The sequence below is a fragment of the Ceratotherium simum genome, chromosome 3 (assembly GCF_057802395.1).
Source record: "Ceratotherium simum simum isolate JZ-2026a chromosome 3, ASM5780239v1, whole genome shotgun sequence".
Classification (NCBI taxonomy): Eukaryota; Metazoa; Chordata; class Mammalia; order Perissodactyla; family Rhinocerotidae; genus Ceratotherium; species Ceratotherium simum.
In genome coordinates this window covers 94,791,659-94,809,638 of record NC_141902.1, presented here as the reverse complement: position 1 = coordinate 94,809,638, position 17,980 = coordinate 94,791,659, and the positions used below count along the sequence as shown (strand labels likewise).

Genomic DNA, 17,980 nt, shown 5'->3' with positions numbered 1-17,980 from the left:
TACAGCAATGCATTAAAAGGATCATACACCATGATCAAGTGGGATTTATACCAGGGATACAAGGATGGTTCAATGTCTGCAAATCAATCAATGTGATACACCACATTAAAAAAATGAGGAAGAAAAATCACATGATCATCTCAATAGATGCAGAGAAGGCATTTGACAAGATCCAACATCCATTTATGATAAAAACTCTCAATAAAATGGGCATAAAAGGAAAGTACATCAACATAATAAGGGCCATATATGACAAACCCACAGCCCACATCATACTCAATGGTCAAAAACTGAAAGCCATCCCTCTGAGAACAGGAACAAGACAAGGGTGCCCACTCTCACTGCTCTTATTTGACATAGTACTGGAGGTTTTGGCCAAAGCAGTTAGGCAAGATAAAGAAATAAAAGGTATCAAAATTGGAAAGGAAGAAGTGAAACTTTCACTGTTTGCAGATGATATGACTCACTATATAGAAAACCCTAAAGAATCAGTCAGAAAACTATTAGAAATAATCAACAACTACAGCAAAGTTGCAGAGTACAAAATCAACCTACAAAAATCAGTTGCATTTCTATACACTAATAATGAACTAGCAGAAAGAGAACTCAAGAATACAATCCCATTTACAATCACAACACAAAGAATAAAATATCTAGGAATAAATTTAACTAAGGAGGTGAAACGCCTATATGCTGAAAACTATAAGACATTATTGCAAGAAATCAAAGATGACATAAAGAAATGGAAAGATATGCAATGCACATGGATTGGAAGAATCGACATAGTTAAAATATCCATACTACCTAAAGCAATCTACAGATTCAATACAATCCCAATCAGAATCCCAATGATATTCTTCGTGGAAATAGAACAAAGAATCCTAAAATTTGTATGGAACAACAGAAGACCACGAATAGTGAAAGCAATTCTGAGAAAAAAGAACAAAGCTGGAGGCATCACAATCCCTGACTTCAAAATATACTACAAAGCTATAGTAATCAAAACAGCATGGTATTGGCACAAAAACAGACACACAGATCAATGGAACAGAATTGAAAGCCCAGAAATAAAACAACACATCTATGGGCAGCTAATTCTCAACAAAGGAGCCAAGAACATACAATGCAGAAAGGAAAGTCTCTTCAATAAATGGTGTTGGGAGAACTGGACAGCCACATGCCAAAGAATGAAAGTAGACCATTATCTTACACCATATACAAAAATTAACTCAAAATGGATTAAAGACTTGAAGGTAAGACCTGAAACCATAAAATTCCTAGAAGAAAACGTAGGCAGTACACTCTTTGACATCAGTCTTAGCAGCATCTTTTTTGTTTTTTTTGCTGAGGAGGATTCGCCCTGAGCTAACATCTGTGCCAATCTCCCTCTATTTTGTATGTGGGTCACTGCCACAGCATGTCTGCCAATGAGTGGTGTAGTCTGCACCCAGGAACCGAACCTGAGCCACCCAATGGGAGCACACTGAACTTAACCACTAGGCCATGGGGCCAACCTCTTAGCAGAATCTTTTCAAATACCATGTCTACTCAGGCATGGGAAACAAAAGAAAAAATGAACAAATGGGACTACACCAGATTAAAGAGCTTCTGCAAGGGCCAGCCCCGTGGGTTAGCGGTTAAATGCACGCGCTCCGCTACTGGCGGCCCAGGTTCAGATCCCAGGCGTGCACCGATGCACCGCTTCTCCGGCCATGCTGAGGCCACGTCCCACATACAGCAACTAGAAGGATGTGCAGCTATGACATACACCTATCTACTGGGGCTTTGGGGAAAAAAAGGAGGAGGATTGGCAATAGATGTTAGCTCAGAGCTGGTCTTCCTCAGCAAAAAGAGGAGGATTAGCATGGATGTTAGCTCAGGACTGATCTTCCTCACAAAAAAAAAAAAAAGAGCTTCTGCAAGACAAAGGAAACCAGGAACAAAACAAAAAGACAACCCACCAACTGGGAGAAAATATTTGCAAATCATATATCCAACAAGGTGGTAATCTCCAAAATATATAAAGAACTCATATAACTCAACAACAAAAAAACAATCAACCTAATCAAAAAATGGGCAGAGGATATAAACAGACATTTTTCCAAAGAAGGTACAGATGGCCAACAGGCACATGAAAAGATGTTCTACATGACTAATCATTAGGGAAATGCAAATCAAAACTACAATGAGATATCACCTCACATCTGTCAGAATGGCTATAATTAACAAGACGAGAAATAATAAGTGTTGGAGAGGAGGTGGAGAAAAGGGAACCCTCATACACTGCTGGTGGCAATGCAAACTGGTGCAGCCACTATGAAAAACAGTATGGAGATTCCTCAAAAAATTAAAAATAGAAATACCATACGATCCAGCTATCCTACTACTAGGTATTTATCCAAAGAACAAGAAATCAACAATACAAAGAGATCTATGCACCCCTATATTCATTGCAGCATTATTCACAATAGCCAAGATGTGGAAGCAACCCAAGTGCCTATCAACTAACGAATGGATAAAGAAGATGTGGTGTATACATACAATGGAATAGTACTCAGCCATAGAAAAGAAAAAATCATCCCATTTGCAACATCATGGATGGAGCTTGAGGGTATTACGTTAAGTGAAATAAGCCAGACAGAGAAAGACAAACACCACATGATTTCACTCATATGTGGAAGATAAACACATGCACAAAGAGAACAGATTAGTGGTTACCAGAGGGAAAGGGGTTTGAGTGTGGGTGAAAGGGGTAAAGGGGCACATATATATGGTGATGGATAAAAATTGACTCTTGGTGGTGAGCATGATGCAATCTATACAGAAACTGATAAATAATAATGTACACCTGAAATTTCGCAATGTTATAAACCGTTATGACCTCAATAAAATAGTAATAATAATAAAACATATATCCACACAAAAACTTGTACACAAATGTTTTGGTAGCATTATTTATAATAGCCAAAACATGAAAACAACTCAGATGAAATGGGAAACAATGCAAATCAGCTGATGAATAGATAAACAAAATATGACTTATCCATACAATGAAATATTATCCAGCTCTAAAAAGGAATGAAGTACTGACACAGACTACAACAGGGATGAAACTTGAAACCGTTATGCTAAGAAAGAAGCCAGTCACAAAAGACCACATGTTATATAATTTCATTTATATGAAATGTCCAAACAAGAAAACCAATAGAGACAGAAAGTAGATTAGTGGTTGCTCAGTGCTGGTGTAAATGAAGGACTGCAGGCAGTGATAGCTAAAGAGCTCAGGCTTTCTTTTTCAGATGATGAAAATGTTCTAAAATTGACTGTGGTGATTGTTGCATATATACGTAAATATACCAAAACCATTGCATTACACACTTTAAACAGGTGAATTGTATGGTGTGTGAATTATGTGTCAGTAAAAATATTACAAAAGTAGTTAGTATAACACATGGCAGTTCTGAGCTAAGAAGAAAGCAGGGGCTTTGAAGTCCAACAGTTTGTGTTAATCTAAGTCCTCCAAAAAGCAGGTACCAGATGGGATTAAATTTGCAAGAATTTTATTAGGGGAAACACCTGTGTGAGTTAAAATAGGGAGACAGATAGGAAAGGCTGAGAGAGCTGTCTTGTCATGATGCAAGTCTCACACCAAGTGAAGGAGGAGAGGAGGGAAGGTTTGGAAGAAGCATCCTAGACTGCCATGCCCCTTAAGAAAGGTTTGGCAAAGCTGCCAGGGTTTGGCAAGGCTCCAGCCAAAATTTGCCATCAGAGTAGTTTTGTGTCAACCAGAAATGGATCTGGATCTTTGCTACACTTTGTCATCCGATGGGAGATGTCCATGGGAAGCATGTCCTCCATGCAAATATATCGATGGATTTCAGACTGCAGCTGAAACCTCTGGTCAGTCACGCTCCCTGTAGTTGGATATCTACCACCACATCCTCATGGCCACCACTCACACTAAGGTTCAAATCCCAGTTCAACGACTTACTAACTATGTGACCTTGCACAAGCTCCTCTCTCTGAGTCATAATTTCCTTCTCTGTAAGAGGGGGATAACAGTAGTGCCTACCGCGTAGCGTTGATATGAGGATAAGACAATGTGTATAAACTGCCTAGCACACAGTAAGCACTCAACAAGTAGTAGCTACTACTAGCATTGTATTTACTACTACTATGACTATTTCTTCCTAGATTTTATGAACTTCCATTAAAAACAGTGGTTATCATTGTCTATATATAATGAGTATTCTGTTTACTTAACATCATATTGTAAATCTTTTTCCACGTTATCATTTGCTCTCCCTAAATATTTTAAAGGCTGCGTTATATGCTATAGAGTGTACATATCCTAGTTTACTTAACCATTCTCCTAATCATTAGGCCTTTTCAAAAATTTTTTTGCTATTTTAAAAAATTTAGTGGTGGACATTTTTATATAGAAAAAATTTTCCCCTGTGTTTGAGATACTTCCTCAGGGAAAACTAGATTAAAGAGTGTGAATATTTTTTGTTGTTGTTGTTGGCATATTACTCCTTTACTAGAAATTGTAAAAATATGGAACGCTTCACAAATTTGTATGTCATCCTTGCACAGGGGCCATGCTAATCTTCTCTGTATGGTTCCAATTTTAGTATATGTTTAGTATATGGAACTCTGTATAGTTCCATATTTTAGTATCTCATGCCGAAGCGAGCATGAGAGTGTGAACATTTTTTTGCTAGGAAAGATTGGCCCTGAGCTAGCATCTGTTGCCAGTCTTCCTCTTTTTTTTTTTCTCCTCCCCAAAGCCCCAGTATGTAGTTGTAAGTCACTGTAGTTCTTCTGTGTGAGCTGCCACCACAGCATGGCTACTGACAGAGGAGTGGTGTGATTCCACGTCTGGGAGCCAAACCCAGGCCACTGAAGCAGAGCTCACTGAAGTTTAACCACTAGGTCATCAGGACTGGCCAAGAGTGTCAACACTTTTAATGCTCCTGATCCATGTTGCCAAATTTTCTCTCCAGAGAGGTGGGGCCAGTTTACATTCCAACCAGCAGCATATGAGAGTACTCACTGCTCCCTTACCCTGCCTTGGGTATCATTTTTATATTTTTAAATATTTGCTAACTGGAAAGTCAAAATGACATCTAATTTATTTGTTCTCTGTTACTCACAAGGATGGACCATTCTCTAAATGTTTTTGTACAGGTAATATTATATACAAAAGTAATTATTTTGTGACTTGTCCTTGCATGGTAAACTATTAAGATCTTAATTTTTTTAATTAATGCATACAATTTGCTTAATAATAATTGCCTGACACTTCCCATTATTTTCCCTTTCGAGGTTTTTTTTTTTAATGTATAGGAGTCTATTGTTAGTCAAATCTATTTATGTTTCTTTTGTAATTTCTTCTGTCTCTTTTAAGCTTAGAAAGCCCATCCTCCTATAGAAAGCAAACCTTTCTTTACAGATAGTTCAAAGTGAAACCACAGCCCAGCTGCTCAGATAGTTTAAAAAAATTGTGAATGAGCGGAGCCCAATCTAATGACTCCCTCCTACAAGGCCATCTCAGAAACGAAGTTTTCTTCCTCTTTTTGTGTTCCAGCACCCAGGATATCCGCTATTAACCATCCAGGAAGGATCCTTCTTGTGCAAAGGTGCTGCCCAGGTCCTCCAGAGCTACAATGGAGGAGGAAGCTGGGGGGGCGCCGGCGCTGCACAGGTCTACTGCCTCCAAGAACTTCCACTTTTATCACATGGATCTGTATGACTCTGAAGACAGACTGCATATCTTCCCAGAAGAAACCACTCGGATGAGAAGAGAAGTAGTCCAAGCTGAAATGACCAGTGAGCCAAGAGGGGCAGTGAAAGGTAAGCCTCAAAGAGAACTTGAAGAGGAAGTGGATGAACTTGTCCATTTATATGGACTTGAAGTTGATCACGAATTAGGGGATGAGTTTGTTGATGAAAACATGCCCAGAATAGAGGTTTCAGAATATCCTCCTTATGAGATGATGAGGAGAGAACCAGCCGGGGAGCAGAGAGACTGGAGACTTAGTGGAGAGGCAGCTGAGGCAGAGGACCCAGGCTTCGGAAGGTGGGGCTCGGCAGGCCAGTGCCAGGACTTGCGGGAAGCCTATAGGTACACACATGGCCGTGCCAGTGAGGAGTATGAATGCTACGTCATCCCAGAGGAGGAGGATGAGGAAGAAGCTGCTGACGTCTTCTGCATCACTTGCAAAACTCCAGTAAGAGCTTTGGAGAAGGTTTTTGATGAACACAAAGAGCATGAGGTGACCCCACTCAATAAAGCACTGGAAATCGCCAAGGTAAATAGGTCTCCTTGGTTCTTCTTTCTCTGGATATTGCATTTATATCTCAAATGTGCAGGCAGGGAATAAATCTAAAATGCCTTCTACAAAAGAGAGAGAGAAAAGATGTACCATTAACATCTTCTTGTGATCCTCTGTTGGATAGGATGAAATTCACAAAAATATGTACAAATTGGAAAAGCAGATTATCGAGATGGAAAATTTTGCAAGTCACTTAGAGGAGGTTTTCATCACTGTGGAGGTAAGAGCACACTTGATGAGCCCACCAGACACACGTGGCTTCCATTAGTGGCTGGGTCAGCAGCTGTGTCTGATATGATTTGGAGAACCTGCTTTCTTAGAATGGGTGGCGTCACTACTGCCCCTCTCCCCTCACTCCTTCCCCTGCCCTCCCATGGCACCTTGGGCATATGCCTCAGGGCACCCACCACCTGTCAGCAATCCCTACTCAACTAGAAGCTCTCCGTGGGAGACTGTGTCTTCTGTGTCTATATATCCCCAGTCCTACTACAAGGTAGGACTCTTTCACGCGTCAGCCTTGACAAGGCATTGCAAAACACCTATTCTGTCATTAATAAGTGTGCTTTTCCTCAGCTGTTATCTATTTCTCACAAGATTAGTAAGTTTCTGTGCCTGCCACCAAACATGTCACAGTCCCCTGGGTGGACCTAATAGGTATGTAGTATACCGCTGTGATGCCAGCACTCAACCTGAACCTCCAGATGAGGTATACCGAGACTGAGGACCAGGGGACCGTCTGTCTCCTCTCTCTTCATGTGGATGCTCTAATCCTATTCATGCAGCCTCAGACTGTATCAACAGGAGCAGTCCATATGAATTAACTAAGCCCCAGGCCCCTTTCCCGTGAAGCCTCCAATCTGAAAAGGGAGGAGAGCTATTGCACTAATCCCCTATGGAAGGCACAGAGAAGGGACAAGCCCTTCCCCTTCCAAGCTTAGGGTAGTGCTAGGAGGGGTCAGTGTGCAACAGCCAGGACAAAACTCCCTACACTCTGTACTGCCAGCTCACTCTCAGATCAAAGTGTCTTCACCTCAGCGAGGACTCTGAGATCTTCCTTTTACACTCAACTCAGGGAAGTTGTCTACGGCCTTTCCCTCTCTTCCACCATTCTAAGCAAATCTTACGCACATAGTAGGCGCTCAGTAAATACTCCCTGAGTGATTGATAAGAGCCCCTTCTTTGGAAAGTCCCTGTTATGGGTGAGGATGACATCAGTCAGAACCCGCAGAGCTCTCCTGGGCTTCCAATCTAAGGAACAGGGACCAGGAATCCATATGCTCTGACTAATATTTCTCATCCATTGTGCTCCAGGATTATGTACGGTCTCAACCCTCCCTCTGTCTTCCTGACTTTTCTCATCTATTAGGCAGCACCATCTGGCCACAACCCTTATTCCCCTTCCCCTTCATCTTTCTCTTAGTTGATATGAGAAAGCAGTTGATATCTCTCAGCAGATATGAGGATCTGCGTGATCCTGGTGTTTGTATAATCCAAGCATTGAGGGGTGGAGGTGAGTGTCATGAGATGTTGAGAGCTCAGGAGGGAAAGATAGGTGGGAATCGCCCAGAGCAAACATCTTCATATTAAGGTCCAAGGTTCCAGTGACAGGCTGACTCATTCATCACTGATAATCTCCCTGGTTGGTTGTCATGGTGATGAAAGGTGGCTAAAAATGGAGTGAGAGGAGGACGATTGCAAAATGCTGCCAGGAGAGAAAGCAGTGCTTTTTGTTAAGATTATCCCTGAGGTTCTAGCTGGAGACTCCTGGGTCCTAGCTCCCCCAGTGTCCATCACAGCATCCTGGCAAGAGATAAGACTACGTGGAGGGACTAAAATAGCTACAATATAGATACATTTTCATGCCCCAAATGACTCTGTTGTTGACACACCAGATGCACTGAAATGATCACTGAGGGGAACTGTCTTGCAGGAGAATTTTGGAAGACAAGAACAAAACTTTGAGTCACATTACAATGAGATCTTGGAAACACTTGCTCAAAAATATGAAGAAAAAATACAAGCTCTAGGGGAGAAAAAGAAAGAGAAGCTGGAAGCCTTGTATGGACAACTGGTCATCTGTGGAGAAAACCTTGATACCTGTAAAGAACTGATGGAAACAGTAGAGGAGATGTGTCATGAAGAGAAGGTTGATTTCATCAAGGTCAGTAATGAAGTGAAATGAAATATTGAACTGAAATGACAGTTATAGCTGGAGTAGCTTAGGTTGTTCCTTCTTCACCTGGAGGTACTGGAATTGCCTTTTATGGTCAGAAGCCATTTGGTTCAACTCGATATTCACGATGGTGAGGTTGTCACCTCCTCTTTCTGCACAGCTTTGCCATGAGTGGCCAAGCAGGCTCATTCACAGCTGACTCCCACCCTCCACCACTGCTCAGGTAACACCTGAGTCTTTGTTCCTCTGTCCTGGTTACCTAGAGATCTGTCCCCTCATCCTGGAACTGTGCAAAAACAGTGCTCTGAGAGTTTTCTGGCCCCCTCAGATGGCCTCCTGGGGCTCTGGGGAGAAGGTTATCCAGGCCAAAAAGTTACCTCCAATTTCCCAGTAACAAACACAGCAATTATAAATCTTACTTCATAAACTCAGACACACAAAAAAAAATCCATTTCTTAATTTCCTTGAAATCCAGTTAAATCTGGCTCCAAGTTCCCATGCAGCTGAAATTGCAAACTCAGTCAGAGCTAGAGTCCCCTTTCTTCACAAGGTCCCACAGGAATGTGGGGCAGTTCTGGTGTCCAGGATGTGAGGGAGGGGCCTTCGGCCTCCAGAGCTTCCTGGTTGCCAAATATGGCTGCCACACTGACCAAGCCCATAGTCACCCCTCAAAGCCCAACAGCGCCTCCTTCCTGCCAAGCTTGGGTTGAGGGACCTATGACTGAAGCTGGAAAGCAAGTTGGTGGGCACCATTAGAGCCCTCAATGCTCAGACCTTTTGAACCAGTGGTCCTACAATACCACTGTATCTCAGAGACATAATCCAGAATGTGGAGAAAGTGATATGCATGAAGATGTTCTTCTCACTGTTATTTATGATGGCAAAAATTGGAAAGAACCAAAATGTCCAAAAATAGAGGAACGGGGAAGTAAACAATGGAGTTCCCATTCAATAACTGTTACTCGGTCTTTCAACTTGATGGTCCAAAAGACCATTTGTAACATGAAAGTGCTTACATAATGTTAATGGAAAAAAGCAGTAGTATGGAAGAAAATGCACAGGCATCATAACATTGGTTTTATTAGGGTATGGGATATGGCTAATTTTTTCTTTTTCCTAATTTCTAAGTTTTTAAATATGTTTATATTATTATATAGTTTGAAAAATAAATTTATTTCCAAAATCAATTTAATCTTTTCTCCTCCTTTTTAGGATGCTGTGGCTATGGCTGACAGGTAATACTTTTGTTCTGACATGCATTTTCTTCTTCTGTTTCTTTCACCTCTAGATATCCAAATAGACTCAATTCCATTTGGTTATACGCTCCCAGTTTCAGCTTTTGTGTCTGCCTCTAAGATTAAATAGCACTGGCTGGAATGATGGTGTGGGGTCACAAGGACCCTCTAGTACTGAATCTCAGAATCTTAGGCCTGGAAGGGAGCTTATGATGAGGCCCAGCCAACAAGCTCATGGTCAGATCTCCTCCACAAGCCCCTGTTTCACCAGGAGGAACCAAGATCCAGAGAGTGTCCCCAGCTGTGCCAGGACCCAGACTGTGCACTGCAGTAACCATGCACATTATAGAGTCAGACCGGAGTTCAAATCCTGCTACCCCCATGACCTTGGGCAAGTCTAACCAGTCGAGGACCCACCTTCCTTATCTACAAACAAGGATAGTTTTGTGGGAATTAAATAAGACAATTTACATGTCTGTAAAGCAACATGAACATTGAAGCTTAATAATGTAAGGGTTAAGTGCATGGGTTTTGGCAAAAGACAGATCTAGTTTCAAATTCTAAGTCTGCCACTTACAAACCCTGTGAGTGCCAGGAAGCAGGTGCAAGAAGATCCAGAGCCCCAGTCCATAGTCAGCAGCTTGAGGGCACTTGGCCTTGTGGAGGGGGAGCCCCAGAGAGTCTGTACATCTTGGGACCTGAGTGGCATGGACGTGGGAGCTTCCAAGTCAGCACCTGAGGGGTCTGTCAGAGGCTGTGGATCTGGAGCTTGTTGGCCTATGACCCCCCACCCTCACTCTCTGACATGACCCCACCCCACCTCCTCCCCTCGAATGCACACACCAATCCCGCCCATCCCCACTGGTGACCTCCTAGGTCAGTCACTGAAGCAGATGGCCCAAGGCAGCCAGCAACATGTTAAAATAAAGAAATAAAAGTTCAGCAAAGAGGCCCTCTTCATTCATTACTCGTGACCCAGCACAATAGATGTACCCTGAGGAGAATGCCCCTCCGTTCTTGATAGTGTGTTTTTTATACCAACAGACTTGGAAAATTCCTGAAAACAAAAACAGACATAGAAATCTCTGCGCAGCATGACTTTGAAGACCAGACCTTGGACTTCTCGGATGTGGAGCAGCTGATGGGCGCCATTAACACCATCCCAGGTGCATAGCTCACCTGAGGGCCTACTTCACAGCGGGTTCCGATTTCCCTGAGCTTCGAGTTAGAAACTTGGATGGCTAAAAACAGCATAAAGATTTAGAAACAAGTATTTTTTCCCTCTAGCTTCATGTTTTTGTCTTTGTGGCTTGTAAAGGTGAGAGCAGAAGCTGACCTCCCCAGGGTAAGCACTTGCCCTCAACTCTTCAGGGTGCCGATATCTGGCCCCAGGTAGCCTTGAAATATTTTCTGTCCGTACCCTGCCCGCCTTCATAAACTCCTGCTCTCTTGCCTACTTTACACCAAACAAGTAGCCCGAATTTTGTTTCCTTAAATGTCATATTTATGTTCCTCCTGGGTGGCTGCTTTTAGCAGAGTGGCTCAGAGATGGGCTTTGGAATCCTCTGGAGCCAGTGAGAATCCCAACTTCACTGCTTCCTAGCTGTGTGACCTTGGACAACTCACCCAACTCTCTGAGCCTTGGTTTTCTCATCTGTAGAGTGTACACAATAATGCCTCACGGGGACACGGTGAGAATTAAATGAGGTAATGTATGTGCAATATATCACATGGCCAGGTAGCTCTTAAAAATATTATCGTGATTCCTTATTTCTGAGAAGTTTACTAGAATTCAGCTTTTTTTAACTGCTCACCTTCCTTTCCTCACCAACACCCACAAACATTGTTAAAATGTTGCATACATCATTTTAGGTTTTTCCTTTGCACAGATTTTTTTTTTATAAAAACGAAACCATTCTGTTTTGTAATCTGCTTTTTTAAGCAAAACAATTATGATAAATATTTTCTCAAACTGATAAATTCTTCTAAAACATTTCAAGGGCTACATACCTTAATTTGTTTAATACTCAACTCTTGGATGCTTGGATGTTTCTAGGTTTTTCACCATCATAAATCACACTGCAATGAACACCCTTAATCATGAATCTTAGAGGCCATTCTTAGACCCACGGGGTCAAGGGGAGATTTCACTGAGCTCTGATGTCCCTCGGATGGCCCCTTCCCCCTTTTAGGAGTGGTGCTGCCCAAATAAGCAGGCCTAGTCGTTTGGCAGGAAAAGCACTATCGCCCAAGCCAGTGCTCAAGAAGCACCGACATTTTTCTTCACCTTCCTGTGTCCGGGTCCCATGCAGACCGCCACCCTGCTGCTTGCATTCGGAGCCTCCTGAGAGGCTTAACTGCTCCCAGGGCCATCCCTCCTCTGCCTGCATCTCCTGGTGGGGCTCTTCTTCACAGGGTATAGAAGTGCATCTTCTGTGCATCCTGGACTTGGTCATTTGGGGATGGAGGTTCTTTCTCTCCCTCCTCACCTTTGTCATGTGAGGTCTCACAGCCCCTGACCAGAAATGAAAGGCTGAGTCGTGGCTAAGTAAACTCCTTTAAGTTTAGCTGTGCTCTGACCCGGATTGAGCAATTTCAAAATTTGAAACTAAGGATGTTCTTAAAGGCCTGGGGTGGAGAGAGGTGCTACCATAGGAGAAGAATTATGGAAGAAAAACAAGGAGTGTTTCTCGGTTGTGTATGAGTCTGGGTGGGGGTGAGGGAGGCAGAAGTATTAACCTACAGAGAAGGAAAGAATTAACACAGTAGATGGACTCTAAAGAAGTTGGTTCTGAAAACCACAATTTGGCCAAACCCCATTTTCACTCATCGTAATGAAGGACACGGGTGTTGGAGCATCCCCCAGAAAAGCAGAGCGTCCCTGTTGAAGCCTTCCTTCACTCCCTTGTTCCTTCCCGGGCTGCGGGCAGCAGTGCTATGGTCCTAGCTGTCCTGCCTCTTTGGATGGCGTGGAAGGGTCAGAGCCCGCGTACCCGGGGCAGGACTTGCAAACCATACCCCAGCCTGAGTCCCTGTCACCGACCCCTCCTCCCAAGCTCATGTGCATTTGTCAGAGCAGAAATGGACATACTGGTTGTTGCTTGCAGGCTCATGGTTGGGAGGTTTGGCCTTCCTATCCTTGTCCACTCCAGACTGCCTCTTCCTTTTCCAAAGGTCACAGCTGCACTGGGGCATCAGTGGTCCTGTAAAATGTCCCATCCACACCTCTACTTAAGGCTCCTCACTTGTCTTTGTTTTTCTCCTTTTTCCTTTTCAGCTCCTTCTGCTCCAGTGATAAACCCGCAGGCTCCCAACTCAGCCACGGGTTCCTCTGTCCGGGTGTGCTGGAGCTTGTACTCCGATGACACAGTGGAGAGCTATCAGCTGTCCTACCGGCCAGTGCAGGACGGCTCTCCTGGGAAGGACCAAGCAGGTGAGGCTCTGCCAGGAGCATAACCCTGCTCTGGAACGGTGAAGGCCCGTCGGAGGCCAGGGCCCTGCCTTCTTGGCAGTTGGGAAGGTGGAGCTGGGAAGAATCTGCATACCCCGCTCCGGGGAACTGTCACAATCTGGGAACTACCCAGAGCATGGGTTGCAGGCAGGTGAGCATGGCAGAAAGGGCTAGAAAGGCAAGTTGGGGGCCTGACTGGGGAAGACCACAAGGCCAGGGTAAGGTGTCTGGAGTGTATCTACAGCAGTGGGGTCAGATTTGTCCTTGGGATGAGTCTTGGCCGCACTATGTGCAGGAAGGGTGAGGACAGCCCTCCTTGAGGAGGCCCAGCTGGGCTGGCTGGGTTCTAGCAGGTTCTAGTATGTGAGGGCAGGCTGGCTCTCCTCAAAGCAACCTTGTGTTGGGAGAAACTGGAGGGGTTAGTTTGCAGACCCCCAAGAGGAATGAGCGGGGCTCTGCAGCCTGGAAGGACTGCTGCTGATCTGACCCACATTCCCATATTGAACCCAGTTCTGAGAAGGGCCCCCAGCCTCCACTGTAGGCAGCTCTTGACCCATTCTCTCCCCAGGGAAATGGAGCTGGCTGGTGTGGGGTTAGGACTAGGGTAGCTGCCTCCTCACTCACCCACCACCCCTCATAAGAGATAAGCTATTCTCCTGTTGAAAAGGGAGGGTCAGATAGCAGAGGAGCCCCAGCTGAGCATATGAAGGAATCAGGGGGCAGGCCCCGCCTGGCAGGGCCTGTCCTGTGGGCATGTGGTCAGAGTGAGATTGCTGGAAAGAGACTTAGAGATCTCCATTTCATGGATGAGGAAACTGAGACCCACAGAGAGATGAGCTGTCCATGGGGACACCGTGAGTTATGGCAGAACCAGGACAAGAACCAAGTCCGCAGGCTCCCTGCTTAGAGCTCTTCTCACTATACCAGGCCACATGGGTAGAGGGCTCTCAGTGCCGAAGGCAAGGGTGGTTTTCTGCTCAGGGATCAGGAAGGAAAGGGAATTCTTGAGAAAAGAAAGAGTAAGTTTAAGTGATGATGAAAGAGGGCAAAGGTGGTCAGAATAAGGACTAAGGAGGGCATGGAAGGAAAAGGGGAGATTTGAAAAGGGAGGTTGGTGCCCGAGACGTCAGATCTGATTAATCACAGTTTTTGCCGTGAATCAACCCTGCTGGCATCCTCTACAGACATAGAAGAAGACGTGTTGGGGCTGTGTCATGGTCATCTATGACGATCTTTTAAATGGACCACTTTGTTATAAAGGAACTGATATCAGAGGGTGGGTTCATGAGTTATCACTGCCTTTCAAGAGTCTGGGGAGGTTTGGAGGTGTATCAGCTAGCTTTTGCTGTGTAACAGCCCCCCCACACACACACACCTTATTGGCTTAAAATGACATTTATTATTTCTTATAATTCTCTGAGTTGGCTGGTAGTTCTTCTGGTCTGGGCCAGCTTGGGTAGGGCTGGATGGCCTAGGACGGCCTTGCTTATATATCTGGGGCCTCTGCTGCGAGGGCTGGAGCCTCTGTCCACGTGGTCTCATCCTCCAGGAGGCTGACTCAGGCTTGTTCCCATGGAAGTGCAAGCATTCCCAGCAGCAGGAGGACAAGCCCCTGTGCACCAGCACTTCCCAAGCGTCTGCTTGCATCATGTTTGCTATTGTCCCGTTGGCCAAAGCAAGTGATATGGCTAAGCCCAGCTTCAAGGGATGGCAAGAAAGACAGCACCCCTCAATGGAAGGACCAGCAAAGGCACACTGCAGAGGGTGTGCATACAGGGATGGGAGGAATTTGTGGCCAGTTTTGTAATCTACTACAGGGGGATCAGCACAATGAATTTGGAGCTACTTGGCCTACTTTAGGTTTGAATTTTTGCTTTTTTTCCCCCCAGAGTTTATAATGACCGTCAAAGAAACATACTGCTCAGTGACAAACCTTGTGCCAAATACCCAGTATGAATTTTGGGTCACAGCTCAGAACAGGACTGGCCTCAGCCCTGCCAGTGAGCGTGCGGTGTACATGACAGGTAACGGGGCCACTTGTTTCTGTAGCAGGACCTTCATGCAAGGGAACACAGGAATCACGGCTTTTTGTTGTTGTTGTTAGGAAGATCAGCCCTGACCTAACATCCGTGCTAATCCTCCTCTTTTTGCTGCGGAAGACTGGCTCTGAGCTAACATCTATTGCCAATCCTCCTCCTTTTTTTCCCCAAAGCCCCAGTAGATAGTTGTATGTCATAGTTGCATATCCTTCTGGTTGCTGTATGTGGGACGCCGCCTCAGCATGGCCAGAGAAGCGGTGTGTTGGTGCGTGCCTGGGATCCGAACCCGGGCCACCAATAGCAGAGCGTGCACTTAACCGGTAAGCCACGGGGCCGGCCCTCACGGCTTTCTTGATGTGGTGGGGCTCGTGATTTTATTCGGAAGGGCAGGAATGACTTTGTATTTTTTTTCTTTCATTTAATACACCAAATCTACACACCTGGGATGGCAGGGATGTTTTCTCACAGTTGGTCTCAAAAGATCAAAAAGTATGGTCTCGGCCACAGTACCATTTGAACCTTGCAACTAACCTCCACTCCAGGAACATGTGAAAGGGAGTCCCTGGTGTCTTAATCTGTTCAGGCTGCTATGACATATTACTACAGACTTGGTGGCTTATAAACAACAGAAATTTATTTCTCACAGTTCTGGAGGCTGAGAAGGCCTAGATCAAGGCACGAGCAGATTTGGTGTCCTGTGAAAACCCTTCCTGGTTCATAGACAGCTGTCTTTTTGCTGTATCCTCACATGGAGGGAAGGGGCAAGGGAGCTCTTTGGGTTCTCTTTTATAAGAAACCCCTCTGCCTTCATGACTAATCACCTCCCAAAAACTCCACCTCCAAATACCGTCACATTGGGGAATAGGTTTCAACATAGGAATTTTGGGGGGACACAAATAGTCTATAGCACCTGGTTTGCTTTTGATTGCACTGAGTCTCTTTTGTGGGAGGAGTGGTTGCAATGCTTCCATTCTCTGGACAAAATGGCTGGATGTGAACAGGACGGCTGTTCGTCTCTCCCTCTCCCCTGCATTTAGCACCTTCTCCCCCCATCATAAAAAGCAAAGAGATAAGGAGCTGTGAAGAGGCTGCGCTGATTTGCTGGGAGTGTGGGAACCTGAATCCTGTGGACTCGTACACAGTGGAGCTGAGCCAAGCAGCAACGCCAGAAGCCTCGGGGGTCACCGAGTGAGTCACGAGGGGCATTTGCTGGGCACAAGAGGCCTTGACACCTGACACAGTGATACAGCTTAGGAAATGCGTGGAGTCTGGAGAGAGGGTCAGAATTTGTGACCTTAATTTTAGGTTGCTTAGTTTTCGTAGGAAGTAGCTGGAATGCTATTACTGGAGGTGAGTGATGAGTGAGTAAGTCAGAGAATAAATGGTTGAACCTCAGGTTTGCTTTTTTAGCCCAACTAAGGCTTACCATCATTCATTTGACAAGTCCGGAGGCCCTAGGTGATGCCAGGTCCTGGGCCTGGGCATTGGTGGACTAGACAGACAAATTCCCTGCCCATAGAGCCGACAGTCGAGTGAAGGAGGTAGACAAAAACCAAGAAAACAAACAAATGCATAAAATACACAGTGGTATGCAGGAAAAAGGACTGTAATAAAATTGGGAATGGTGGTGACGGTGGGGACTTACTTTGGATACAGCAGACATCTGAACTGAGATCTGAATGAACGGGAAGGACTGAGCTCTAAGAATAGTGGAGGCAGGGGTGCGCCTGCGGGAAGCAGCTGCCGGGTCCCGGGCAGGAGTGAGCTTGACATACTGGAGGAACTAGAAGACCCACCTGGCTGGAATTTAATGGGGAAGGGGAGAATAGCATGAGACAGAAACAGAAGAGATTAGAGGTCAATGTACAAAGAACACTGTGTCCGTGGTAGAAGGCCACCTGGAAGCTCACGTTCTTCCCCTGGCTGGTGGAGAGCTGGAGGGGTTCATGAGGAGATGAAGGTTGGACTCAACGACCACAAGGGCGTGTAGATCCTATAAGTCTACACCTGTGTACAGTGCAGGAAACATGGAGTACCTCCGGTTTATAACCAGATAGTCCAGGAGCTTCTGGAAGAGGAATCAATCAGCCAGGCAGCCCAGTACCAGCCACCAAGTCCAGGTGTTGTCCTGCTGGGGAGCATAGGATGCACTCACCTGGCTCTGGAGAAACGGAGGAGGGGTAGTTTGGTGTCAACTGTTAGGGAGGCAGATTCTTCTGTACTAAATGCCAGGCTTGGAGCCTGGCCATCTATCCCACCCACCCATCTGTTTCAGGTACAATCTGTGTGTCTGACCTTGCTTATTTACTTCTAGAGATACGCAGGAGCAGGGAAGGAGGATCCAGGTGTTCTGGCCACCTGAATGGTTCAGATTTCCTTTGCAATTTGTGCTGATACTTTAGGAGCATCTGATGACACCTGGGATCAGTCCATAATGATGGGGGTCATCAGAGGGCTGGTCAGTGACCTAGGTGATCTGATCTGGGGTAGTGCCTACTCTCCTAGTACAAATCTAATCATGGCATCCCATTGCTCTGAAAAAAAGGCAAATTCCTTCACAGATTCTGGCCCCTTCCTGCCTTTCCAGTTTATCCCACACTAGCTCCTCCTCCCTGTCTGGCTCCAACCACACTGGTCATATTTTAGTTCCTCCTACTTCCCATGCTCTTTCCTGCCACGGGGCCTTTGCACATGCTTCTTCTTCTATGTAGGAGACTCCTCTATCCACTTTTCATGCTTCAGAG

The 17,980-nt window shown here is 45.1% G+C and overlaps 1 protein-coding gene and 1 non-coding gene across 3 annotated transcripts in view; one reads left to right on the top strand and one right to left on the bottom strand.

Annotated features, from left to right (window-relative positions):
• Window positions 1-4,551: 4,551 nt before the first annotated feature.
• On the bottom strand, window positions 4,552-4,655 carry LOC147917696 (U6 spliceosomal RNA). The gene has a single exon (XR_015551830.1). It is a non-coding gene; the product is annotated as a U6 spliceosomal RNA (small nuclear RNA).
• A 1,014-nt stretch (window positions 4,656-5,669) lies between these two features.
• Window positions 5,670-17,980, top strand: part of FSD2 (fibronectin type III and SPRY domain containing 2) — a 22,180-nt gene continuing 9,869 nt past the window's right edge. The window contains exons 1-8 of one of the 2 annotated variants that reach the window (XM_004431986.3): window positions 5,670-6,314; window positions 6,463-6,558; window positions 8,269-8,499; window positions 9,724-9,746; window positions 10,791-10,912; window positions 13,024-13,179; window positions 15,087-15,221; window positions 16,274-16,424. In XM_004431986.3, the coding sequence (XP_004432043.1) occupies window positions 5,670-6,314; window positions 6,463-6,558; window positions 8,269-8,499; window positions 9,724-9,746; window positions 10,791-10,912; window positions 13,024-13,179; window positions 15,087-15,221; window positions 16,274-16,424 (1,559 nt within the window). The remainder of the gene's footprint in view (window positions 6,315-6,462; window positions 6,559-8,268; window positions 8,500-9,723; window positions 9,747-10,790; window positions 10,913-13,023; window positions 13,180-15,086; window positions 15,222-16,273; window positions 16,425-17,980) is intronic. The other variant, XM_087429013.1, reaches the window with a different exon arrangement.